This window comes from Telmatherina bonti (assembly GCF_933228915.1).
Source record: "Telmatherina bonti genome assembly, chromosome: 5".
Lineage (NCBI taxonomy): Eukaryota > Metazoa > Chordata > Actinopteri > Atheriniformes > Telmatherinidae > Telmatherina > Telmatherina bonti.
The window spans coordinates 13,396,650-13,424,562 of record NC_136623.1 but is presented as its reverse complement, the minus strand read 5'-3'; the positions used below and the strand labels follow the sequence as shown (position 1 = coordinate 13,424,562).

At 35.8% G+C, this 27,913-nt stretch overlaps 1 protein-coding gene across 1 annotated transcript; it reads right to left on the bottom strand.

Moving 5' to 3' along the window:
- Nucleotides 1-5,863: 5,863 nt before the first annotated feature.
- LOC306756283 (uncharacterized protein) lies at nucleotides 5,864-27,568 on the bottom strand (the record flags this gene model as incomplete). The annotated part of the gene is made up of 26 exons (XM_079241009.1): nucleotides 5,864-6,069; nucleotides 6,229-6,306; nucleotides 7,081-7,171; nucleotides 7,659-7,835; nucleotides 8,086-8,232; nucleotides 8,618-8,650; nucleotides 8,767-8,811; nucleotides 9,653-9,688; nucleotides 10,380-10,451; nucleotides 14,707-14,760; nucleotides 15,533-15,586; nucleotides 15,675-15,728; nucleotides 17,543-17,725; nucleotides 20,297-20,341; nucleotides 21,275-21,328; nucleotides 22,499-22,552; nucleotides 22,817-22,870; nucleotides 23,679-23,732; nucleotides 24,201-24,254; nucleotides 24,413-24,466; nucleotides 24,964-25,017; nucleotides 25,106-25,159; nucleotides 25,732-25,866; nucleotides 26,811-26,965; nucleotides 27,123-27,191; nucleotides 27,487-27,568. The coding sequence occupies 26 exons, from the start codon at nucleotides 27,566-27,568 to the stop codon at nucleotides 5,864-5,866; spliced, it is 2,148 nt and encodes a 715-aa protein (XP_079097135.1).
- Nucleotides 27,569-27,913: the final 345 nt, after the last annotated feature.

The window sequence follows — 27,913 nt, the reverse complement described above, 5'->3', positions numbered from 1 at the left end:
CCACCTGCATCCAACCTGACTCGCAGCAGTCGAACTTATCTATGATTTCCCATTTTATTTGATTTCTTGCTTTTTTTGTTCTCATTCCCAGATACAGCTTGCTGTGGAGAAAAGTGCCTGCTAAATGACAATAGAATAGAATAGAACTTCCTTAATGAAGAAGCTCTGTGCATATACCGGTTTTATATTAGATTTGAGCCAGTTAATATTGATCTTAAAATGGTTTCTGCTATCTTTTTTCTGTGCTTGCTGCATTATGCATATCCCTGATATCAGCAACACAGAGAAAATGTGATCAACTCTTATGTCAGTTTGATCACAAATTTTTATTCCATTATGCACAGTGACACAGTTGTAATAAAATGCACATTAGGGATGTTAATTAGCGAAGTTTTGTTTACGACACTTTAGTTTTAAAGCCACGTAGATTAGGGGAATGGTTTGTAACCTGTTACAGATCGCCCCAAGGGAGTCTCAAACATTCAGAGCCATTGTGACTCATGTCCACATATCGCACCATTTTAAGAAAAAGAAGATAAATCTGATGAGGTTAGTTTAACTTGGGCTTTATTTATGGTGAGATTTTCACTTTTGAGACCATACGGGTTGGAACAGGTGGTCCATGGCTTTTAGTATTTTCATGAAGGGGGTCCTCAAGGCAAATAGGTAGGGAACCACTGGATCAGGGAACCAAGTATTACATTTAACCAGACAGACAAGGCTGTCAGTAGGAGTTAGGAAAGAAAACAAACATAGGTTGTACAAAAGTACTGTATATTTGCACTGAAAGTGCCTTGTTGCCATAAACATTTAATTTCAGTGTGATTGTTTATGTGGGTGTGGGAGAAAATGGAGGAAACTGTATTCTCATGGTGCAATTGTTCTTTTTTTTTTTTTTGGAGCAAGAAGAGAGATAGTCGGAGCAATAAAGAGCATTTGATTTCAAGCCTGGAACTAAAATCAAACGATCAATCTATTAGGGGTGTAACGGTACGCCAAAATCCCAATTTGATACGTTCGTTGGTTTTAAGATCGTGGTTTGGTACTTTTTCACTACAGTACAGAAACAAATTTAAAACATAAAACTGCTTTACTTTGGCATAAACAAAACCATGTTTAATGACATACAAAATTCACCAAAAAACAAAAAAGTAAATAGCTTCCAGTAATATCTCCAATAAAATAAAATAAATCAATTAATTAAAACATAAAATAAATAAAGAAATGCACCCTCTATTTTAATGGACAGTATTTCCATTTACTAGGTATGTTTCAAAAGAAAACAGTAAAAATATTAATTTAGTCCACAGTTCAGTGCTTTCTATTAGAACTAAAACCAATTAGCACGTATGCTGTCATATAGTAATATTTTTTAAAAAGTAATTAAAACGTGTAAAATGGTTACAGTGTTTTACAGACTTTATCTGAAAATGTGCTGCTTCTAATAATTGTTTTATTAACCAAAGACTTCATAGTCTTTCAATAAATCATATGTTGCTTTATCTAAGAAACTCCATTTTTAGGCTCTTTAAAATAGAAACTATTTAAACGACGTATAAGGAAATAAAGGCTTCATGCTCTCCATGTTGATTTTGTGGTTTGAGCACAGTTCATCCAGAATGAGTTGCAGCAACAGCACAGTATCATCCACATGTAAAGAGAGTGGTCCTCTCTTTACATTACATATACACCTTCATACTTCATTTGTCTTTTCCACTTCCATTTGTCCATTTACATACTTGGAAGCCGAAGTCATCTCAAACCTCAAACAGGACATTTTAACGACAGAAGAGGGTCTTTAAGATGTGTTTTTTTCCTTAAATCTGTTGCGAGCCATAACGTCTGCTAACCACAGGCTCAGTGTTGTTGTTAACAGAGGAAGAAGCATGTCCGAGGCATTTGCTCTTTCGTGTGGGAACTCAGTATTCTGTACTGATAAGGTCCAAATGCAGATACATTTACCGTTACACCCCTACAAACCATAGAGAAAAACTACTTTAATGCTGCTAAAACACATCATGTTTTAAATAGCTGAATCTGACTTGATAGATTTCAACAATCCATAAAAAAAAGGACTCCAAGTCAAGCTTAAGTTTAAAAAACGAAATTTTTAAAGATATAACTTTTATTATAAGGTGGACTATTAGTGGAATTAAATTTCTGCCATTTTAACTGGAAAAAACGAGCTATATACAGACGTTTGTCACATAATCCACTGGCTGTGTTTCACATGGTACTCCTGAGGATCAAAATGAGCTGCTTTTATGAAGACTTGATCAATCATGGTTCTCACAAGAAAAAAAACTGACTGAATGTTAATCAACGTTAAAAATGTTCATTTTCTCAACCACTTAACTTGCTGCTTTTTCTTCTCTGATTGTAAATATCACTCGCCTTACAGTAAGTAGGCTGGCAAATAAGCTGTTGAAAATTTGTTTTTATTTGGGAAAATATCAGGTTTCTGTTCAATAAACATTCTTTTTAGACATTGATAAAAAACAAAATGTCTAATTTACCAACAGAATATTGGCTAATGATGGAATTATGAAAGCATCAATAATGGAACGTTTTTAATGCCAAAAACAGCACTAAATGGAAATCAGGGGAAGTCAAGCTTGTCTCTGCTACGCTGCTATAAAATCAAAGAAAACTACATTTCATATAAATTATTTTATACCTTATTTATACACCCTTGTTCCACAGCTCAGTGCAAGTTTAATGCATTTTTGTGTAGTACATATAGTTTCTTTTTCTTCTGCATATCATCATTGTGGTTGACTGAGTGCAAAGGGACAAATACAGGTGAAAATAATTTTCCAAGCTGACAACTTTTGTTACATAAAGTGTAATAAAAACTTCCCTTATGATAATTAATCTTTACAAGTCTAAAACCAGACACATCAGATGTTATAATCCATTTTCTAATGTCTATTTACATTACTAACGCACTTTCAGCCAACTCCAAGGTAATTCTTTATTTATGTGTGTCTCTAAAACTTTATTTATTATTCTATTTATTTGTTCTTACGTTTGTATATTTTGTCTATATATTTCAATAATTACTAAAGAGTTTATTATAAGAAAGAGAAAAATTAGGACGTAGCATTGTACTTTCTTCCAACAAGCCATCTGTGGTAATGTTTACATTCTTCCCTCTATTTTACTAACATTAAAAAAAATCATGAGTAACATTAAAACATTACAAACTTTTTTTTCCCACTGAACAATATAGATTATATGGAGAAAAAAAACCCTACAATCCTTTAATAAACAAACAAGCAGAGGCTCTGATTACTGACAGTTCCACAGTCTTTACTGTAACCAAGACACTTTGCAACAAATCAAGTTTATGAGCAGCTTCAGAATCAAAAACATTTTTTTAAATGACTTTAGTGATTTATGTTGTCATTGTTCTCAAACTAAATCTTTAAAAATATCTATCAAGGTGTCATAAGCTCTCCCAGTGAAATCTCAGCTGAAGCTCTTTATTGCTCCAAGACTATCTCTGTTCTAATTCATGATCAAACCACTAAAATCCTCATAATTTATTAATAAACCTGTACTGTTAAAGTTACTCAGCATTACTCTATTTGTAAAGTTTTAACTTTACTCAGAAATCTGTGAAGGGACCAAAGGGATGTACACAAAACTGCCAAGTAGCCAACATGTGCAAAAATAGTTGAAAAAAGGTGATTTTGTTCTTTTTTTTTTTTTACTGGATTGTTTGTTTTTATCCCTGTTTTAAAATTTCTTTTAGTTATTTGGTATTTTACACCTTTAGCCAGAAGCGTTGTGAATGTGAATCAAAAGCTGAAACACAACTGTGAAAGTACCTGTTGATTTATCGTCACCTTTTTGCAAAACAAAAAATAAGGTGAAGAACACTGAAAAGTTTCATGCTTTAAAATTATGCAAACTTTCCTCATGTTGCTGTCTTTCTACCTTCTCTGTGAAACAAAAAACATTGGAAAGGGGAGTGTCTTGTTTCATAAGAGTCATGATGATTAGTTTTCTGATTAATTTTACTTTATAACTTTCAACTTTTAACGTTAACTTTTAAAGGAAGTGTCCTTTTTAAAATTAGACTTAAAAAGTTTCAATTTAAAATTAAATTAAATGAAAAATACTTTATTAATCCCCAAAGGGAAATTCAACATTGCAGTAGATAATTGTTAATTAGAAGAGGTCCTGTTCTGGAGGCTGATGGCAGGAATGATCTTCTGTATCTTCATAGTCTTACATCGGACCTGAAGAAGCCTCTCACTGAACACACTTTGTTGTTTCATCACTGTTGTGGAGAGGGTGTGAAGAATCCTCCATCATCTTCATCAGCTTGTGCAGCATTCTTCTTTGGACAATCAGCTCCAGCGGCTCCAGAGTTACTCCAAGCACAGAAGCAGCTTTCTTAATCAGTTTGTTGATTCTCTTCAAGTCTCTGGTTCTGATGCTACTACCCCAGCAGATGGCTGCAAAGCTGACTGCACTCTCCACAACAGACTTATAGAAGATATGCAACATCTTGGTGCAGACATTAAACCATCTCAGCTTCCTTAAGAAGTACAGTCTGCTCTGACCTTTCTTGTAGATGTAGTCAGTGTTGCATTTCCAGTCCAGTTTGTTGTCCAGCTGAACTCCAAGATATTTGTATTCCTCCACCACCTCCACCTCCTCTCCCAGGATGAAAACAGTGCTTTTTTTATCCTTGTTCCTCCTGAAGTCAACAATCATCTCTTTTGTTTTGCTGGTATTTAATATGATTGTCACTGCACCCACTGACCAGTTCTCTGTACTCTGCTTCTTGTCCATCCCTGATACACCCCACAACTGCAGAGTCATCAGAGTATTTCTGCAGATGACAGGACTCAGAGTTGTACTGGAAGTCTGAGGTGTACAGTGTGAAGAGGAATAGCGAGAGGACATAAATGAACTAAAGCACTCAGGGAGCGCAAACCTCTGCCAAGAATCCTTTAAAAATTGAACACAAACAAACAGACAAACAGATAAATGCCAGTAAAAACATAACCTCCTTGTGGAGGTAATAAAATTAATGTATTTATTATTTATTTATAAAATCATCACAACAGTTTGTAATGTGTTAATGTTAATTAATTGTTTATTTATATATATATATATATATATATATATATATATATATATATATATATATATATATATATATATATATAAAATTTGAATGAAATTCAAATTGCATTTTAAAATGACAAAATATAATGGAGTCAGGTAAGTCAGTAATTTAATTTTATTACTTGGAGGGAGCCTTTTCCCTTTTTTTTTTCTTTTTTTTTTTTTTTAGTCAATTTGAACTTTTTTCCCAATAAACCTGATAAGCAGTTTGAACTTTCCTTTACTTCTTCAATTTACACAAAACCATTAGGACTGTTGAACTGGATTTACTGATCGGAAAGCAGGCCACTCCTGGGATCATCTTCTACATTAAGATTTGTCACAGAGTAAACAACCAAATCTTAAAAATGTGACGACTGACAAACGGGAGACTCAGGTTAAAAAAAACACAGTTTATCTGAAACATTTTTCAGAGCACAGTAGATTCTTTACATAATATTTACATAGCATTATTTATTTATTCTATGTTTACCAGAGAAAACAAAAAAATAATCAATAAGAAGGAATAATTTACTTTTATTTCATCAAATCTCAAGATATTAGACTGTATTTTATGAAACTTTGGTTTCAGATGATGTCAGTGTTCATTTGAGGCCATTTCTCGCTCAGCTGGAAGGTTCTTTCCCCCATTATTCTGTGGATGTTTTTACTGAAATAAAGCATGATGCCACCAGAAACTGTGTGGCCGCGTCGTCGTCCTCCATGTTCACGCTCAGGTTCAGATTTTTGTACTTGTGGGTCCTTTCACCAGACCCTGCTCCTTGCGCATCACTGGTGCGTGAATGCTGCAGTCTCGCGCCTCACAAAACCCTGGAACACCTGCGATGCCAACCATTCCCAGTACACCCACCGGACCAGGGAAGCCACGGGGCCCGCGGGCGCCCTCCATGCCATTTTTGGGTTCGGCTGGGTGACCCGGCAAACCTGGAAATGGCATTATAAGAATGAACAAGTAGGCTCAGTTATGTTCTTTAGAAAAATAAATAAACTAATTTAAAAGAAAATGAAAAAAACTTGCATAGAATTTTATAGAGATTTTGTTCTACAGAATTTAGTTGTGTGTGGAGCAGACAAGTATCACACCTCTGAGTCCCTGTGGTCCGTCAGGTCCCTGCAGGCCTTTACCTGGATCACCGGTGATGCCTTTAGGTCCCTTCTGACCTGTTCAGAATAAGAGATAAGTTGCATGTAGGAAAGGTGAAGACTGGTAACACCAAACCACACAAATGTAGCTGTAAGATTATAAATGTGCTTCTGACTCCTGAGTTTGTTTTTCTGAATCGTTAGTTTTACTTTATGTCTTTAAATTGCTGAATTAATCTAAGTGTTTACTCTGTATTTAAACACCACCTCCTGATAACTTGCAGTTTGTTCATGCCAAAAGACATGAAGGAAAAACTGGAATGAAAGCTGAGGATTTTAGGTAATGAGAGAAGTTGTTTCAGAAACCAATTTCATCTGTCAGACACAGGAGTTGCTCATTTTAGAAGACAAACAAATAAATTTACATAATTTAAACAAACAAATCTCAAAACAACACAAAGAAAACATGAAGCCCAGGATAAGAAAAATGAATTATTTAAAAGAATTATTGGTCTGAACTGACTTAAAAATAAACTAATCCACCTGGAAGCTTATTTACATTTACAGATGTATTCAGAGCACGTGTAACAATTGAAAAGTGAGACTAAAACCACAACATTCACGAAAGAGCTGCTTAATGCTCATATACATGTCAACTAAAGCCCATGTTGGCTGTGATGATTAGCTCTATGTGGACAGAAAAGTCTCAAAACTGTGATGTTAAAATACTTTCAGAAGCTGGAAATAAATCAGAATAAGTGTTTGTTGTTTTATTTAAGTATGAAAATCTGAATCACTGATCGGGGGGGCTCATTTTACGTCCTTTAGTTCAGCCGGATCAGCTGATCTTACCTCTTTCTCCCTGAGCTCCCTTCTGTCCCTCCAGCCCTCTGTCACCCTGAACACCTTTGCCTCCTTTTGCTCCAGCTTTTCCTGCTTTGCCCTGACAGATGGAGGCAGGAACAGTGTTACTGTTACTGTTTAGTGTAAATGTGACATGTTTACAAATCTGCCAACATGATCAGGATTCTGTCATGTGACATGCAGCGTTAGATAATGTTCAGTTTTAACCAACACGATAGTTCATTTACCTACAAGAACAATTTACTGTATCAGAGCATGTTCATTTAGTAAAATCATAGACAACTTAGATTAAACAATGCAAATCTTTATCGGATCATTAATGTGCTTAAACAACTTAGAGCTCATCTGATATGTGTTGTAAATGCAATGCAACTTTGTTTATAACAATCTTTAAAAACAACAAAGTTGACTGAAGTGCCACAATGTGCAAAGTTAAAACTGAGTAACGTAAATAATTTGCTGCAAAAGAAACTGCAGAAGAGGATGAAGGTTGAAAATCTGCAGATATTAAACCAGTTTTATGAGTTCATTTGTAAAAACCGATCAGAAAATTTGGCAAAACTTACAGCCTTGCCTGATGGTCCCGGTGGTCCTCGGGCTCCCGGTGGTCCAATCAATGTCCGGTTGTTGACAGGGCAACCCTCCGAGCACTTGGCTCGGATTGACTGGGCGTACTGGGAGAGCTGGGCTGTGACCACACCTCTGCAGAGCTGCAGGACCTGTTCGTCAGTCAGACCGGGACCCTGCAGGAACACACACCAACTTCAAAGCGTTCAACTCGTACAATTCTTACAAACTATTTCAACATTTTCCGACATTTTAGAGACTCAAAGGAAAATATAAGTAAGGAATTGAATAAATATTTGATTAATCCATTGTTTAAACAATAATTATATAGGGTTAGGGTTGATGAAGAAGACAGCTGTATATTTTATAGCATCCTGAAGTCGGTAATGGCTTTTTAGTTTCCGCCATAATGCAGATGTTACTCACAGATGGGCCTTGAACTCCTTTTGGTCCTGCTTGGCCGATAACACCTGGGTCACCGATCGGACCACGCTCTCCTCTGGTCCCTGGGATGCCGGGAGGCCCAACAGGGCCGGGGACACCAGCACGACCGACCCCTCCCTTAGGCCCTTTCTTTACAAGAAGATGAATGAAATAAAGTGTGAAAGTTAAAAGTTATCACCTGCTAATATTAATACCATGCTTTTTTCTTGTTTTTTTTTTTTTGTTTGTTTGTTTGTTTTTGTTTTGAATTTGGTGCATCAAAACCCAGAAAGGACAAATAAAGAAGAAAATTGACCATTTCTTAATAACAACATGCTGTAAAGTTTCATTTGTGGTGTAAGTTCATTATGATTTTACCATAAATTACAAAAACATGTTTGGTACATTTGCAGTCTTTATCATCTTGATGTTTTGTGCAAGTGTGTGTTTTCTGTTACAAAAACTCTCCTTCTGCATCAGATGTGTGGTCATTTCTATGTCATCATTGCAAAAAGAACATAGACTATATTATCACCTGTCCTTTGTCTCCACGATTTCCCCTGCTTCCCTGAAAAAAAAAAAAGGTACAAAGCAATCAGCAGTGAATCCCAGCGGGTGTGAAAAGAGGAATTGGATGGATTACACATTACATGAAAAAGAAGTTTCATCAACCTGTGAAGTTACCTTTTGTCCTCTTTCCCCTTTACTGCCCTTCCTTCCTGCTGCACCCTGCAGCAGATAACATGTCAGGTTGAGAAAGAGGAAGTGGTAAAAATATGCCACAAGTTTCTAACAAAACAAAACAGATGACTGGTTCATCGACTTACAAGCAGATTAGAGTAAAAGAGTTGACAAACAGGAAGAACGAGGTCAGACTAAAAACATCAACAGACAGCGGGGAAATCCCGTTCGCTGTTTATCAAAGTTAAGGGAGATTTCCATGGACTGGTTGGCTTTGATAGTGACCTTTACTAAAACCGCTTACTACAAATGCCATGTTATCTCAAGAAGGAGTGGTCATCATTCAGTCTAGAGGTTGCTGGGTTCATCGCCAGCTCCCTGGTTCATATGTTGAAATGTACCTGCAAGATAGTGAACGCCTGAATTTCCCTCTTAAAGGGCAGTTTCGTTAAGCTGTCAGCCACATTATTGTTTTAAGATTGATAAGGCTGAAACTGGATTAGGGCTGGATTCTTAAGTATGGTGTAAAATGTTTGTATGTGTGAATTTACAAGAGCTTTTTGGTGTTTTTCACCACAGCGATACAAAATAGTCCCACGTTGCTAAAACACTGAATTTGATCATTTTAATGTACACTCATGTCCATCAGAAATTCCAGTCATGCAAGACTCGTGAAAAAGTGAAACAAATATTTCAGCAAAATGAGAAAATTTATGCTTGCTACTAGTTTCTGAAATAGGATCAAGTTTGCTGGTTTTACCAGAACAGAGCTGCAATTTTTATTAAAGATCACAAGCTCCAGAAACTCCACTGCCATCTTAAAGGTCAACATTTTAGTTTCAATTCCCTTTTTACGTCTCAATTTTCATGGTGTTTTCACAGAATTCACCTTCTCTCCATCAGGTCCCGTCTCACCTTTGGCCCCCTAGAAGATAAAACATTAGTTAAAGCACAACCAAGAAATACATATTTTAAGATTTTACAGATTTTCTCATGTAAAAATGTGGCGATGAAGTTTGAACTGTAAGGTTTGTATTACTTATAGTACTGTAGTCACAGACACATCGACTCTATGCATCTGTAGGTCAGAATATGTTATATTGCTATACTATAGCCATGTATTTTGACTCTCACTGCTACATTAAGTTTTAAATCTTAATATAGATCAATATTTGCTATTGATTTTGTTCCCAAGAGAAATTGCAAATAAAGACAGTTACATAAATTGAGGGTTTCCAGCATAAAGTGCTTTTCACAGTCTAAACATACTTTAATTTTGGGATAAAATAAAAAAGACAGAATAAAAAAAAGAAAACCTGTGTATCTATGTGCAATATATATTTGTAATGACATGACGATGCCCTGTGCTGGAGTGGTGACCTGTCCAAGGTGTACCCTGACTCTCTCGGCCAAAGATTGCTGGTATAGGCTTCAACTTCCCGCGACCCTGAATTGGACTAAGTGGTTAAGAAAATGGATGGATGGAGGGGCATGATGAATTACATATACATACATATAGTATAGTAATAATAATACAATGTCTGGCATTTAATGAGTGAGAGGTTCTCTGGTGTTGTTGTTTGTATTGTTTATAGTGTGTAAGCTTGTGTACACACTGTTGGTCCTAGGAGGCCCTTTGGTCCTGGTTTTCCTGGTACTCCAGCATCTCCTTGCTCTCCTTGAGCTCCCTGTAAGACGAAAATATAGTAAGGTTATTATGTTTCCAATAGGCTTTGCCAATAGTCTAATTTAGAGGGACTTTAAAACATAAACTTACACAAATTCATGTTTAATTAAAAAAAACAACAACTTCATACCGTGCTGCATTTAGCACTATACATATATATATATATATATATATATATACATATATATATATATATATATATATATATATATATATATATATATAGATATAGATATAGATATAGATATATATATTTACATATATATATATATATATATATATATATATATATATATATATATATATATATATGTATATATATATATATATATATATATATATATATATATATGTATATATGTATATATATATATATATATATATATATATATATATATATATATATATATATATATATATATATATATATATATATATATATGTGTGTCAAAATATAGAAGATAAGAAAATAAACAAATAAAAATAATGTGTGATAACAATCACTTGGCAGTAGCTTAGGAAAGATGGATAAAGAGTTAAACTCGGGGTTTCACTCTGACAATGTTGACAACCACAATCTCCACACACTGCAGGCAGGAGATCTGTTTTTACTTCACAGTGTGAAGTTTTACTCTGAATAGTCATTAAGATGTTGAATCAACTGTTAGAGTGGGAAAGTTAAACAGGCTGCCAGAGAAATTTGTAACTTTTGACTAGACAGTGTCCTATAAAGTGTTAAATAAATTAGCATTATTATTCATATTGGTGCTGCCACTCAAAAAGAAAGCATTTGATTCATTTGTAAGAATTATCTTGGTGGTTTGACATTTTGACTGAAGCAAATGTTACATTTGAGAAATATTGTTTTGACTATTTCTGATTAATACAAGCATGAGAGAAAAAAAAAACTATGCACATCTGTATAACTGTTAATAACTTGGGGAATACAACAAGGTTCTATACTGGGCCCAGTTAAAGTTGTTCTATATGCCCTTCCAATGATTTCATTACATTTTTGTTTGGGTGCAATACTTAATTTCTCCTGGGACATTGCATTACTTAACAATATCTTAACAATGTAAAATATTGAAATACTGAAGGCAAAAAACCTAAATGAAAATCCAGTTTTAACGTCTAGACTTATCACTGAGACACTTATGCCAATCTTTTGGAAGATTTGGTGACTTTTGTATGTAACTTACTAACCTAATCTTTTTAAAATTATTATAGAGTTTAAAATCTACACTTACGTTTGAGTCACAATGACAAACTCTTCACCAGAAGAATCAGGGGAGCTTTCCTTGTTCATTGGAAATGAACTGAACCAACACATTTTTATTATTGTTTTGTTTTCATTTGTCTTCCTTGGGAAGATCCCTTTTCTGTTTCCATTTAATAACCAAACTGAAAATGTATAAAAACTTCCAAGTTATTTAATATTCCTCATCAAGGAGGTAAACAAAAAACATGGCAGTGTCTGCAAAAAATAAATAGTTTTCCTTCCCTTGTGGCTTCAGAGTGACTGCTGTACTTATAAACACACTTAAAACAGTAGATGAAAAAAGTTACTGTTTTGAATGAAGTTATTTAACATATGTATAAATCCTGTGATAGTAATCAAACATACAGCCTAGGTAGAAATAAAGAGTAAAGAATTCAGTACAACCCAGCAGGTTCCACAGAAGATTTAGAGGTTAAATGTCAGTCAGGTGATCCTAATCAATTGAAGTGATAATTAACAAGCGTTGCCATTTCTATAAAAGCCTGAGCTTTAGCGGTGAACTGATGTAAAGTATTAAGGTGTGTGTTAACATAATACCAAGGAGGAAAGATATCAGTAGGTTTCTCAAAGAAGAAATACTTGCTACTCATTAATTTGGGCAGGGTTTCAATGCCAATTAGTCTACAATTTCCCAGTTACAAAGATTATTCACAAGTGAGTAATATCACTGACAGATGTCAAACTTCTTAAAAGTGCAATGTCAAGAGAAGCTACAAAACCAAAAAATGCAAGCTTTAGGCTTCAGGCAGCATATTAAGTAAGGATTAAACAACGAGGAGCCATGCATTAGACGGCTATATTGCATGACACGGAGTCTAGAACACCATGACGCGCAGCTACATGTCTAAAAAGCATGTAGTATTATGTTTGTGGGGGGGGGGGTCAATGATTAAGGACCGTTGCTCTGTTCCTTACCTTTATTCCACTGACTTCCACAAAACACGACCTTGCCTAAAACAACACCTGCTATCCTTAAAGGCACAGTAACCTCACTGTCACCGTGTACAACCAAGGGAATAACAACAGGCTCCATTAAGCTAGGCAAACGGCCTGTTTTAGAACATAACATGTAGGTTTACAGCGCTGTAGCTAACTAAATCATAAAACTGGTGGAGCAATATGGACATATAAGACTCAAAATGGAGATGTCTAATGCACGGTGTCACATTGGTGTCTTACAAACAATTTTCCAACTATTAAGCATAGCGGTGGAGCGAAGTGAGGATTTGGGCTTGTTTTGTCACAGGATCGGCACACTTTTTCAGTCACTAAGTTTGCTATGAATTCCTAAAGTATGCCGAATCATTTGAGACCATCAACCCAATAACAAAAGCTTGACTGAACTAGGTCATGTGACAGGACACTAAAGTTACCATTTCCACTCATAAACGCTTCAGGTTTTCCAAAATAAAAAGCTGCCACATTAATGAAATATCTCATTTGTTTATATTAACTAAAAACGGCAGGGTTTAGGCATGGTTTTTCTTTTCAATCTTAAGTGGGCAACATATCTGATTTTAAATTAACAAAAATAACATCACGAGTGTAGCTGCTTTTAATTCACATGTCATGTAAAAGATACTGTCTCTTATGGTTTCTCACTTCCCCTTGGTAAGTCCACATAACTGAGACTAGAAAATGTCAGAACTTCCCCAAACTTGTGAAAACTCTTAGATTAAAAATAACATTTAAGTAGGTGGCTTGACAGACATGGACACGAAAGCACATACTTGTGTCATTTGGACAATGTGCCTTTTCTTTTAAAGCAGCGACACAGTGAGACACATTAAGTTACAATATATAGAGTTGCTCCATAAACAGCTTAAAATATAAACTGAGACTGATTTTAAAAACCATCTAAATCTGTAAACACTGAATTATTTCACAGTAATTTTTAACTTTTTGTATTGTCTTATGGGGCTGAATAAATGTGTGTTTGTATCTGGGTTAGCTGGAGAGTATAACCACATGGTATTTTATGTGGGTTTTAGTGTGCTCTGCCAGGTGACTGCAGATGCAAATTACAGTATGATTGAAACTCTACACAGTCTCTTATAAATAAAGAAAAAAATCAGCATGGGTAAAATGAGGGCTGGTATCCTGCAGGTTTTTGTTGTGTCCATGCTCCAACACACCTGATCAAAATTCATAAATAGGTTAACAAGAAGCTGCTGCATCCATTTGATTTGAATCAGCCGTGTTGCTCGAAGGAAACGACAAAAACCTGCCGGATACCAACCCTCAGGGACTGGAATTTGACTTAGAGGATTTTCAGGAAGCAAATTACCTTTTTCCTTAAATATCTGATACTATTGGCATGTGATATTTGAGTTGCTAGTAGCTAATTTGATCAATTATTCATAAAAAAAATCCAGAAAATCTTCAAACATCACCATGAAATGAATGCTACAGTTTTGACTCATTCAGACTAGAAGGAGCCCCTTCTCTGTTTTCATTCTGCTCTTCTCGAAAAGTCATTACATTTACAGGTAAAGGTTGTTCTAGAGATATGTTTATAAGTCAAGAAGTGCTTCATGACTCATGTGTTGCATGATTTGCAGCTCAGAATGGTTTTGTGCAGGCAGTCCAACCCACACACATACACAATAAAGGGTTCCCTTATGTTACCAATAATCATCAGGCTAAATCTCGATGAGACAAATGTGGAAAAATCCTAATTAAACCAACATTTGTTATATAAACAGATTAAATTCAAAACTCTGTATCACACACAAGGAAAGCATGCAGCACACAGACATAGAGTAGCTGCAGATGTATGATAATAAGGATCTGATGTCGTCTACAGCTGAAAGCCTGTGAAAATGTTAAATGTTCCTTTAAGGCATTTGGCTTCATCTAGTGAAGTGTTTGGCTCGAACCTGTGTGAGCATTTTGCTGTGTCTGGTTGTCCTAGTGAATCTTAAATGTTCTCTTAGCTGTTGAAAAGACACTTAGCCTTGTGCCACCCACTCACCACTCGGCCCACTCTGCCTCGGCGCCCTCTGACACCACGATCCCCTTTACTGCCCTGAAAATGAGAAAGAGGAAATAACAGATTAGAGAAGGGATAAGTATCACATGCATTCTTATATCACTTAATAATAAAACATATTTTTTTTATAGTGGTATCCTAATCTGATTAATTTATTGGAATGTATATGTGAGGACTAGAGCTTTATAAGTCAGTGACTGGCAACATGCAGAGGTCTTGCTGCATGGTGTCACATTTTGCATCATCTTAAGACTTGACTAAAGCAAACGGCAGGGCTCCTAAAGGGCAGGATGGGATTCCAGTGGGTGCTGCTGATCAGTGTTTACATAATTTCCCAAACCTACGCTGATCTCTATCTGTATTCAGAAGATAACAGTTGTCGGAAAGGGTAAGAACATCCCGAGTTCCTACCATCCTTATCTTTATTGGGAAGTAGAGAATGACTCATGGTTAAGTCGTACTCGTGCTTTTCTAAGATCTTTATCATCAAAGATTGAGTTCAAATTTGAGACTTTCAAAATTACTTATATCTTCAAAGGTTTTTGTGTAATTACCATTGGAGGCATTTTGTTTTTGGTTTCTTTATTATAAGCCTGAATTGTCATCATGGTATTTTCCTCTGAGATGACTCAGAGTATTGCAGTGTTCAGTGCAACTTTAACACTGCAGAAAGATTAAAGCATCACAGGATGGTACAGTAACGAAAATAAAATAAAACTAGACTTTGTGTAGAGTCCTTGTCAATGTTTGCAAGCAAGACTAAGGTAAAATAATGAGGTTAACATATTATTATATAACATATAGTTACCTTGACACCAAATGGTCCAGGTTCTCCCATCAAACCTGGGACTCCTAAAGGTCCCTGAAGAATAAAAAGTTGTAGCATTTGCATAAACACGGATGATTGCACAACTGCAACAGAGTTGTTGCTCTGATTTTAATCCACTCACATCTTCTCCAGGTTCTCCGTCGCTGCCCGGAAGGCCACTGGGACCTTTAGCTCCCTGAGAGACAGAAGAAGGAAAAGCACAGACCATTTAGACTTTATGTGGCTTCATATTTATGATCAATACTGCATTTTGAATATTTAGCTCAATAATTAATTGTCTGAATGTTTAAACCATTTAAATAATGCATGCAATTAATTTCAGTGAGTTGAAATCAGAATCAAACTTTTCAAGACTGAAAGGCTGTTTGTCAAGTTCTTCCTTACTTTAAGTTATTTTTCAGCAAAATGTTCCTTTATTGTGGATTCTCAAGATTTAAGACAACTTTATTGATCCAAAAAGAGATCTTTTTTTATTACCTCCCCCTCACACACACACACACATATAAATATATACATGTCAACTGTCAACCATCAGAACAATGAAAAGGGTTTATATCAGCACCCTCAGTTCAGATATTAAAAAAGAACCAGAATATGTGAAAACAGGAAATACTTTAAAAAAAAGCAGTGAAACAATAATAAATACCATAAATCTATGTAAAAGTCTCAAGTAAAACATCACTTGATGAAAAGACTACTGTCTGCAGCCTAAGGGTTAACCCGTTAAGGCCTGACCCATGAAAAAAAATGTAATATGAGGTCTTTATTTGTCAACAACCAATTTCAACTTAGAGTCAAAAACAGATCATAGATTTTTTTTCCTCCAACTCGTCCAGCATCATAGCAAGCAAAACAGAGCATATACATTAACACGACTCATCAACCTGGATGAGTCCTTGAACTATCTGAGTTTGTATAGTTGAAAATTAAAAGGTGATTTATCTCCACAGTAAATATTTTGAGGGGTTTATCTGAATTTTAACCAATTTTCTGCACCCTGGGGTGTAATAAAGCTGTGGCTTAAAAGGAGCAGGAGGTGCAGGAGGTGCAAGGACCACTCTCACCTTGAAATGTCTTTGGGGAAAATACCGAACCCTTCTTCGGGTTCGTCAGTTTGTGGCAGAAAATGTAAATATCTTAAACTCTTTGAGTAGAACAGCAATGAAACAGAAAACTGTTGTGACTGATGATGAGAGTGTGAAACCACAAGTAAGACATGATTCAATCATCTCTACTTTGTTTGATTTCTGCCCAACAAAACTTAAATTTGTTTATTCTCATTTATCTGCACTTTATAAGAGTAGACATAATCTGTGCATTGCTGCAGTTGTGGGTTCTCTTTCAGTTTTACTGTCCTTCTCATTCTGGGGAAACTACAGTGCTGAAACCCTTATCCCCAGGACATCCTGACAAAGTCCTGCATTTACATTGTAAACTAATGACTACAAAAGTGAAAGTGTATCTCACACAAATGTCCCTGCTGTGTTTTGTCAAACCAACCGAAAATACTTGGGGAAAAATTCAGAAATCCAAGCACCTAGACTGGGTGTTTCATTAATTACCACAATGTTTACAGCTTTGGCATTACTTCCAAGAACTACTTTGGGTTGATTTGATCTCAGTCTGACATCCTCTTTTATGTTTTTCAGAGCACAGCTTGACTCACATTTAATACAAAATAAAATCAAACTAAATTTAAGAAAAAAAAAAGTAAGGAAAATGTTGTGTTTGGTTTAATAATACCAACGGATGTTGTATTTTACATGGTTTGATTAGTCACCTTAACAACGAGGTGTAACTTCAAAGGATTGTGCTGCTGCAGAATAAGCAACATAGCTACACATGCGGGTATAACTCCACAGAAATGTACTAAAAATGTACCTGCAGTTTCTCCTTTATGCATTAACTCTTGTTTTGATATGATTATGCTTCCAGGTGTGTTCAAGCCATGAATGTATGCTTGGCACCCAGCTGACAGAAAAATCAAACCGATTGTGGACTCATTGGTGATCCAACATCTCCAGACTCTGGGAAACAAACATCATCCTCCAGGATAACTACGCTCTCTGCCTCACAGCCAGGATCATCAGAATACTTCCAGGATTTAGGAGTGAAGAGGACTGAATGGCTGATGCTCAGACCTGAACCCCAGTGAACATCCATGTGATCAGCCTGGTGACATGAATGTGCAAAAATAGCCAACATAACCACGATGGTTGACCTTCAACAACTCCTGATTGAAGACTGGGATGCCATCCTGCACAGCAAAATGGTGACCAGGCTGGTGACCAGCAGGAGGAGGAGGTACCAGGCTGTTGTGGCTACATGTGGATGCTCCACATATACTGACGTCTCTGACAGTGTAAAATGAGTAAAGGGTAAAAGAAATTCTTTTCTTATTACTGTAAGAGAGCAAGCCACGGCACACCTCAAAAAGAGTGAATACCGAAAGGAGAATATTACTGGAAATTTTGGAACATTTTTAGAAGTACTCCCCATGTTTAACTGTATTTCTCATTAAACACAATCCTTACAAGTTAAAATCTGTTATAAGTGTGATACATCAGGTTTTCTAGTGGTGTATAATAAAACTCTAGTATTAAGAAGCAGAATTAACTGATCAAACCTAAACTTACTAACTTGTTGTTCTAAGTTTACAGAAGAAAAAAAATCTGATGAGTAATTGTGGTCAAAGCTCAACTCTACATGAACAATTCAGCTGCAACATGGTGTAATTTAAACCTGAGAAAAAACTTTGCAAAAGTTTAAAACATCCAGAAGATAGAAATGTTCTTTCCAAATGGAGAAACTGGCATTGGCAAATAAAACAAAGCGCCTTGTGATCTGCTGTGTGTTTGTCACTTGCACTATTAGACTAAATAAAAGTCTTTTTTTCTGACAGTCACATTTCAAGTCACTCAGTTCAGCTGTTCAGCTCAGATTATGCTGTAAAGATGATTTCTCTTCATGTGACTATTTGAGTCACATGGTAGTCTTTCAAACCAAGCTTGTTTTGTGATCATAAATCAATTTTGTGAGGATTAAGTGTTGCCATAAATAAATATATCATAAATGCAGTATGTCACAGTTTAGGCAATGTACTGCCAGAAATGCAAAAGAGCATAACATCATTTTAACTACTAAACCCTTTACATACTATTAAATTTTATATTAAAAATCACCTGCCTGGCTTTGGCCATGTGTTATTACCATTTTACTACTGTAGCTCAGAACTTCACACTGGCCCTGTTGGAGCAATTCATGACATCACAGTCTGTTTTACACATGTAGATATAAATAAGGTGTTTAAATGTTTTTGGACTGTGAGACGAAGCCAGACGACTCCTACACCACTACATCTCCATGTGGCCCACATCCAACTCTATTGTGTCAAAATTACATGATTATTTATTGATCACAAAGACAAAACATATTTTATTTCATGTATATTATATATGTATATATATATGTATATTATTCACCTCTGAGCCTCCATCACACGACAATGTCAGAGACGTGACTTAAATGTTCTTCATGATTTTGGTGTCACACCTTATTTAATCAATGAGATCATTTCAGCCAACATCAGATTTCATATACTGGTCCGATGTTTTGCTGCTTATTACAAAATAATCCCTAAAAATCTCTTTTATTCTCAATTAATGACGGCTGATTAATTAAGCACGTTAACTGCTGAGTACTAAGGCACTAACAAATGGGTTTAAATAGATCTGGGCAGGTCCAAACCAGCTGTTTTTAGAGATTATTCTGACCACACCCTGTCCACCCCTCTTGGAAAGATCAGTCCACATTTCCTCCCACAGTCCCAAGTCCCAAGTCAGTCCTCGAGGGCCGCTGTCCTGCATGTTTTTGATGTATCTCTTTTCCAACACACCTGGCTGTTGGAGCCATTGAAATAAATCCAACAGCCAATAAGTTCTGCACAATGTCTGATTAATTTGAGTCAGGCATGTTGGAGCAGGGATACATGGAAAACCTGCAGGATTGTGGCCTTAGAGGACCAGAGCTGGACACCTCTGCTCTCATTTTACACGTGGGTGCAGAAAAACTGCTGTTCTTTGTTTATCTGTCATTAAAGACTCTAGCTTTCCTGCATCATCCAAATTCCTCTGTAGCAGAATCATCCCCTGTATTATCCGCCATGTAACCTCATGCATATTTCATCACAGTAAGTCATTTAACCCACAGTTCTGAAGCAAAAGGAATATTTTGTCTAGATTTTGCTTGAGAAAAATAAGCAGATGGATTTAATTAAACCAACTCAGGTGCATTTGACCAGTAAGTGTACAAGGCTGGTATACACTGTTGGATCATGACATAATGCATGAATTTGACTAAATGTGGCAACACTGATAGAAGAAGTGTAAAGACTAAGCTGAAATTATTTGAACCTCAGTTGAACTGATCTAGGACCTGTCTATCAGTTTTGTGGTGGATACACCCCCAAAATGCCTTACCAAATGTGGGTAAAAAGCATAAAAAATCCTAAATTATGCAAAAGCTATCTCAAAGAACAGATTGTGGCATTTATCATCTGGTATTTTCATCCTGGGGGGGAGTCTGACTGATTCACTATCAGTAAATCTTCCTTTTCCTTTCTGGATTTAGCTGCACAAAGGCCATCTAGACTGATAAAGCTTTATCATAAACAACACATACATACACTCTCACACTGATGTGACAACACACAAAAAGGAAAATACGGTTGTTGTGTGGGTGTACCTTTGGTCCACCTGGTCCGAGGGCTCCTGGCTGTCCTGGATAACCCTGAGGACAGTAAAGAAATATTCAGTCCACACTGTCACATACAAATGTGTGTACAATGCTATTCCTTTCAAAGATAATCCAAAAGTGCAAAGTGCTGTTCATGCTACTTTTAAACGCCTTTGGAAACTCATCAGAAAGAGTTCAAAATAACTATTAAATAATGTGGGAAGTTCTAAAAGATTGCCTGTCGCTTTAAGAGTTTATGTGGTTGATGTGATCTGCTGCTACGTAGATGGAGCAAGTTTGAACCACAACGAAAGCAGCAGCGTGTCACATGCTTATTTCAGTGACTGTCGTAATGGAGACTGCAACTAGAGGAGAAATGCACCCAACAAGTATTTTACGTTACATGACATCAACTGTGGCTGTCTCGTCACCTGAGCAGCTTATGTCTCAGATCTGCTCAGTGAGACCATTTAAAGACAGAAAAATGTTACTTTAAGACTTTAAAGAAGCTTATAAGCTCACATGTGATATTCAATGATAATGCTAACACTGTGCTTATGGAGACAAAATATTTGAATGGATCAAAGATTGACTCATGGTGTTGCGGCACCAAGCAGAAACAAAGCAAAATGAATAAAACTAAATCGTATTCATGTGGATAAAAGCAAACTAGACATAGGCGTAGATTTCTTTCTTTTTTTTTTAAAAAAAAAAAAAAAACCAATTGCATCCTCAGAATAGTGCCGTATTTATGACAGCATGAGGATCTCAGAGCTGGCTTTTAAATTGAAATGCATCATTACTGCAGGTGTGTTTGCAAGTTTGCAGACTGCATCAGACTACAAAGTTTCATTAGTACAAGTCATATCTTTAAGTTGTTTTCCATCCTCAGAAATGATAGAATATTAAATAAATCTAAATCAGGTATTAGTTGCAGAGTTCAGGTTATTTCTGCAGCAGCAGGTGAAGACTGAGGATCTGTCTTACATTGTAGCCTCTCTCTCCGACGTCCCCTGGAAACCCAGGCGCTCCTGTCTGACCCTGAAAGAGGAAATAAGATGATCACAATCGACCTCTGCTGGTCACAAAGTGGAAGTGCAAGAACAGAAATGTATAGAACGTTTTTTTTCCCCCCAAAATATCTGTAAATAAAACTTTGTTTCTTTCCTTTTTATAAGTTTTTAACAATTTTTATGCCAAAGCAGTACATACACACAACACAATTTAAAAGCACTATAGCCGTGTATGCTTGTGTGGATGTATGAAAAATGTGTCACCTTATTATTTATTACAGTACTACCATTTACCTTAAGGGATTACCTCTTTCAATTTTGTTGTGCTTGTACAATGACAATAAAGTGATTCTGATTCTGATTAAATTTAGTGACTTTGACTCTTTAGGTCTCACTGTCCACGTTAACATCTGAAAGGCCAGATGCAGGAAGAAACCCTTCTTCACAGCAAGACACTGTTACCATCCAGTTCTTGGACTGTCTGATCTTCTTCCATCTGGCATCAGACTATTGCCAGACTGGGCAACACTGTCCTCCCACAAGACTGGTAAATAGAATTTAGATATTCTGCTCCCTGCATACACAACATACAACACAGTATCTGCATCATTTATATAGATTTTATACTTTTATTTAATATTCTTATTAACTATTTTGCTGTGCTTTGTTTGAGATGTTGGTCTCCTTTAATTGCTGCTTCAATGTTGTTTGTCTATTGTGTGTGTTTTATGGTATATCAGTTTAATTATCCATTTAGTCTTTTTATGCATATGATAAAGGTGTGAAATTTTTTTTTTGGTTATTTAAGTGTATTTTATATAAGTTAAATGACAATTACTTCATGATAAATTCCCATAAAATGTCACAAATAATCTGAAAAAACAACAAGAAATAAATCCAATTTTAGTAGTGAACCTTTTTTTTTTTCCCTTAGATTTTAACATTTAACCCATTAACCTTCACACACTGTTTTCTAGTTGGACAAGAATAAACAGAATAAATATTTCTTAGCAAATGGTTGAGATGTTAAAAAGAACTAATTAATAACAGTGAAAGACATTTATCAATATCACTGCAAATTTGCCTCTACCAAATAGTGGACCAGGACATTAAAGGGTTAATGCCCCATTTACCTTCAGCTAAAAGTCAGGATATCAACTGTGTATTTTAAAAATGTCTTCAAATTTTGTTGCTTTACCTTCTGTCCATCTTTTCCCTGAGGACCAAGTTTGCCTTGGTCACCACGAGACCCCTGATCAAAAAACCAACAAGAGACAAAACAAATCCTTTAGACTGAACAGAACATTTATTTTTAGAAAATTATTTAGAAACAAAAGTCTAAACAAGCATCAGATGACAAGTAGTCTGGAGATATTTGTTGGAAGTATTAAGCACCAAGTTGTTCAGCATCTTTGTTCCATGAGTTCAAACTTTTAGTGTTAAGACCTTCTTTATGTCTACTGTACATGTACTTAAACACATATTCTGGGGACTAATATGATGATAGAACTGTTACCTTGATACCTTTACCAGCTTTAGAGCCAGGAGCACCTGGGTCACCACGAGGCCCCTGTGATAAACAAACATGTTTCAATTGATTAAAACAAAAACAAAAAAAATGTATTCATAGAAAAAAGAAATCAATGAAGCTGTAATGCTTAAAGTGAAAGTAAAAATATAATTTTTCTTTTGTTCAGATCAAGTTTATGCATTTAAAATATATTTTAAAAAAAAGAATCTGCAGGCTTCTGTAAAAACCACAAAAAGCTTCTGTTGATGTTGAAAGTGAAAGTAAATTGGGAAAAATTACCAAATAAAACAGTTCAATACAGCAGTTTAGTTCTAATTCAGGTGTACCAGTTAGTACCAGCTGGGTGGTAAACCCCCAAATTCACAGCAAGTCTCTTTTACCGCGTCATCTGGCTGTTGATGCTGTGAAGGCTGCAACAACACAGCAGGTGGTGAAGAAAAAATCTCGGTAGTTCCCAATCACCTGCTGAAGACCATCTGGCTCACTTCACTGGCTGATAGGTGGTTTTAATAACACGTAATACTCCTTTTATTCACTTGCATCAGTCTGCACGGCATCTCTACCATTGTAGCAAAACTCAATTAAAGACAAAACTGTCTGTTTTTCATTTACTTATCCTGAGCTAGGGGCAGAAAAAATCTCTTTTATATATCTTCATCTATATCTGTGAAGTCAGCAGGCATCAGTGCTGAACTTTTTCTGTCAACAGATTGTATAAGAAAAACAAGATACCAGATTTCCCCTGGTTTCGTTCCTTAAAATAAAGAGTTTCTGTTCATTTCCATCTACAGGTGAGAAGGTGGATATGTGATCACAGAGAGGCTGAGTGGCAGCTGTGTGTCCTTACAGTCTCACCAGGAGCTCCAACTCCTCCGCGGGGTCCGGTCATACCGCCGTCACCCTGTGGACAGCAAGAAACGCCACATTTATTACATCTGATTGAGCTTATTTCTGCACAGCTAATGGGGTAAATAGTGCATTATAACAGATGAGGAGGAAATAAAAAAATCTAACCCTGTTAAAACTGACCAAGTGAATAAAAATCTGCTCATTTGGAATAAATAAATATAACTGTACAACTTTTTGCACTAATAAACATCCTCAAAGTGCTTCCTTTCCAGTATGTTTCAGAAAACCTTCTCTTTCTGTGGAATTTTAGAAATTTAGTCACTGAAGCATCTGATAAAATTTTAATCAAGACTGGCTAAAGACTTGAAAATTATATATAACATGTGATGAAACATATAAAAAAAAACATATTCTAAAGCAAAATATAACTTACTTTTTATTCTTAAAAAATGAATTGGACTTTACTTTGTAAAACTGACTGATGAGGTTGTGTGTGAGTACTTATTACATGTGTGTTTACCTTCAGACCAGCACCTCCAGACACTCCTGGGTCACCTTGAAGTCCAGGTTCTCCCTTAAAGAAGCAGTTAATGAGCTATTTATGCAAAGCACTGCAGTGAAAACATTTCTGGAGGGTCATCTTCAGTTTTACAGTCAAACAGTGTCTTTACTTTAACTTTGGTGCAAACTTTAACTGAAGGCCATGATTGTGATCTGGACTCATAAACTCACCATCCCTCCAGAGAAACCAGAACCTCCATCCTCCCCTTCAGGTCCAGCATTGCCCTGAAAGCACAGAGATCAAAAGTCAAAACTGAGGATATCTTTAAATGAAAAAATAAGAACTGGCAGCTTTCAGTAAAAGTGTTCAGTGTGAGATATCTAGAATTGTGTTTTAGATGTGTTTGAACATCCATCACATAAACTTGAGCTTTTTATAAATGTAGACCTTTCAAATGTCTGATATCTAAAAGAAACAGGAAAAATACTCATTTTTGTTTCTCTTCAAAGCCAATAGAGTATAGTTGACTGTTTCTATTCCACATGCTTCTTTTACTTTCACTGTTTCTTTAATGCCTGTTTTACTTTCCCTTTCAAATGAAAGACTGATATATTTGGTTTCATTTTCACTTGAAGCTTTTTGTTGTCGTTTTTCTTTCATTTTGTTTTACTTTTAGTTTTAGTTCATGCTTGCTTTAATGTCATAGTTTCTTACACTTGTTATGGAAGGTAACTATTATTATTATAATGATGAGCCATGTCTGATGCTTTTATTTACTCACAACCGGCCCAGGGTCTCCTCTTCTTCCTTGAACCCCTTTGGTTCCTTTATAACCCTAAAACACCATGCAACAAATAATATGAAGTAAAAGAGAACATAATAATAATTGCTGAGTAAATTGCAGTGCTGTTTAAGACTTAGACCTCTCTGCCTTGAATTCCTGGACGGCCGGTTTGACCCTGCAGACCTCTGGATCCCTGACAGGAAGACAAAAAAAATCAGATTAAGAAAAGCGCAAATTATAAATCAAGATAAACCTCTTCTACTTAAATTAAAATTAAAATTTTGTCTCATAAAGAGATAAAATCTGAATCACACAATGCAGTTAGATTTCTCAGGACTAAAATTGTGTTATCAGATGCAAGCAGATGAAGCTCTACAACAAACTGATCAGATGATCAGTTGTATCATTTTTTAACAATGTGAACATACAGAGAACCACAGATCTGGTTCTGTTGCTAAATTATAAAATGCCCAAAAAATGTTCTCACCAATAAACAATAACAATTGGAGTAATGCATGAGAAAACCTTGATGCAAACTAATGAAAGCTATTTAGTGGAAACATCTTTGTGGTGTTAATCTTTCTGTTTATCAGAGAACTCCAGAAGATTTTATCTAAGAAGCTTTGATATTGGAAGATCTGCTGAATGGTTTGGTCTAAAGTTATGTCATCGTTTAAAGAAATCGCCTCCAACAGATTTCCAGGATTTAATTTTCACAAAAAGGCTTATAACAAATGACAGTGAAAAGATGCAAAGAATCAATACCTTTGGTCCGGCAAAACCAGCAAATCCAGGCTCCCCTGGTTCACAGTTGCACTCAGTCGGCGCTTCCTCCTTATCAAGCCCCAACTCTTCTGAGGACCCAGTGTCAGGTCCTTCTGGAGGATACACATACGGCACCTAAAACACACCATTATTACTCCATCTGGATCCTACTTTCAAAGTTTGTCCACTTATTGTTGAAATATTTGCATCTTTATGACATAAAAACAATAAAAAGATGTTGGGCTTTGTAGCTTTTCTCATGTAATATCTGTTATTTACATCAGCAACTATTTCATTTCATAAAGCACTTTATTATCTTGATTTTGAAAGTGAAAGAGAAACAGACTTCAAGATGCAACAGTTTTTTAGCCTCCTGAAAATAAAACATGTCATTGTTGTACTTGAAAGTTATATTTTTAGTTTTAAAAGGAAATTTATTTTATATTCTGCTGCAAGAATTCTACTTTACTTGGTAGAACCACTGCCTTATTATACTACAGGGTTAGCTGTATAACTGCAGATTTATTCATTGTCTTTGTGACGCTTCCCAACTCACCCTATTGCTACACAGGATCTTTGACCTGACATTCTTTACACTGAAGGCAAAAAGTGTTGCTATAAATGTTCATAAATGTGTCTTATATCAAGCCTTGTATACCTTTAAAGCAGATTTTAAGCTGTAAGCAGTCACATAAAATGCACCTACTGAACTTGGGCAGATTTTTTCCACATTTTATTTTTTAGTGCCTTCTAATAAAAGCTAATTCAGCATCAGTCTTGTATCCTGTCTCTTGTCTGAGCTCTCCATGCCATTAAATGTCAGCCTGATGTCGACTTTTTCTTATTGCTTTGTCACTTTCTCTCTTTCTTTTCCTCCAAAAATGTCCTCAGCTTTTGTTTAGCTTCTGTTATAATCATATCTCCTTTATAAGTAAAATTTGTCTCAGTTGCAACAGATTTTTAGATGTTTTATATTACTTTTGTTCCATGTGTGTACTGCAAAGAAAAACTGAAAACTTAACTTTAAATTATCTGATGTAATAAGATGGACATGTCTATTGATTTATCAACCACCCAACCTGCATGGTCTCTTTGTCTTCCTTTGCATAGTGGGACTCTGTGGTGGTGGCAAATGGAAAGGCATCCTCAGTTACCATGGTGACCTGAGGCTTTTCATAGTCATCCTCCTCTATTAGTTCATCCTCATAGTTTTCAGTTGGCTCCGGCTCATAATCTGAAGAATTAGAACAATAAATAGTTTCTACACCAAGTTTGCACAGCATATTTAAATTCAGTGACCCTTATCTGGTTTGTCAGAAAGGTAAAGTTTGTACTTTGTTGCAATTTATACTTCCAAGTTATTAAAAATAAAAAGGTCTCAATGGTCTCACCTGGCTGACCAGAAGCTATGTTGTCATAGTGGTCAACAATGGACGGCTCTTCATAGGTGTCTTCCTCACCTGTACTGACAGGAAGGACAGACGACATTTCAGAACCAGTTTTGATTGTCTGATCTGCTGGAGCTCATCTTATTGGTCTACTGCAGCGTCAAGTGTCAATGTTGTGTCAATATTTTATTGTCATTCTCCCAGGTGATGCTGCAACTTGTTTGGCTTCATACTCCAAGATGCTAATTTTGATACAAGTGCAAAAGCTAAAATATACTTATATATATATTATTACAAGCGGTGAGGCATGTGATAGCAATCAGTAAGAAAGATAGTACTCTGAGATTTAGTGTTGAGCAGGTCTGACCTGAGTATCCAGAATAATCTTCTTGACAGAGAGAAGAGAAGACACACAGCACGAGCACAAGGAGCCCTGAAATGAGAGACATCTGCAAAAAATATGGCTTAAATTTAATATTATTGTTATGTACAACATCACATGTAAATGAATAAAGATATTAGGATCAATGTGGCATTGGCTCATGTACTGATAAATGATATCAGTTGCCACTGAGTCTTACACGCTCAGAAATTTAGATGACAAAAATAATCTCATCAACAAGTGTTTGAAGACAAAATCCATAAAGGTTTTCCTATAAAAGAATCAAAGAATGCATCTGCACTCGTCTCATTATTATATGCTTCTCATCCAGCTGCCAAATCATTGTGATACAGATAAATAAAAAACGAATGCTGTGCTTTATAAATCTAATAGACCCTTATGATAATCTCAA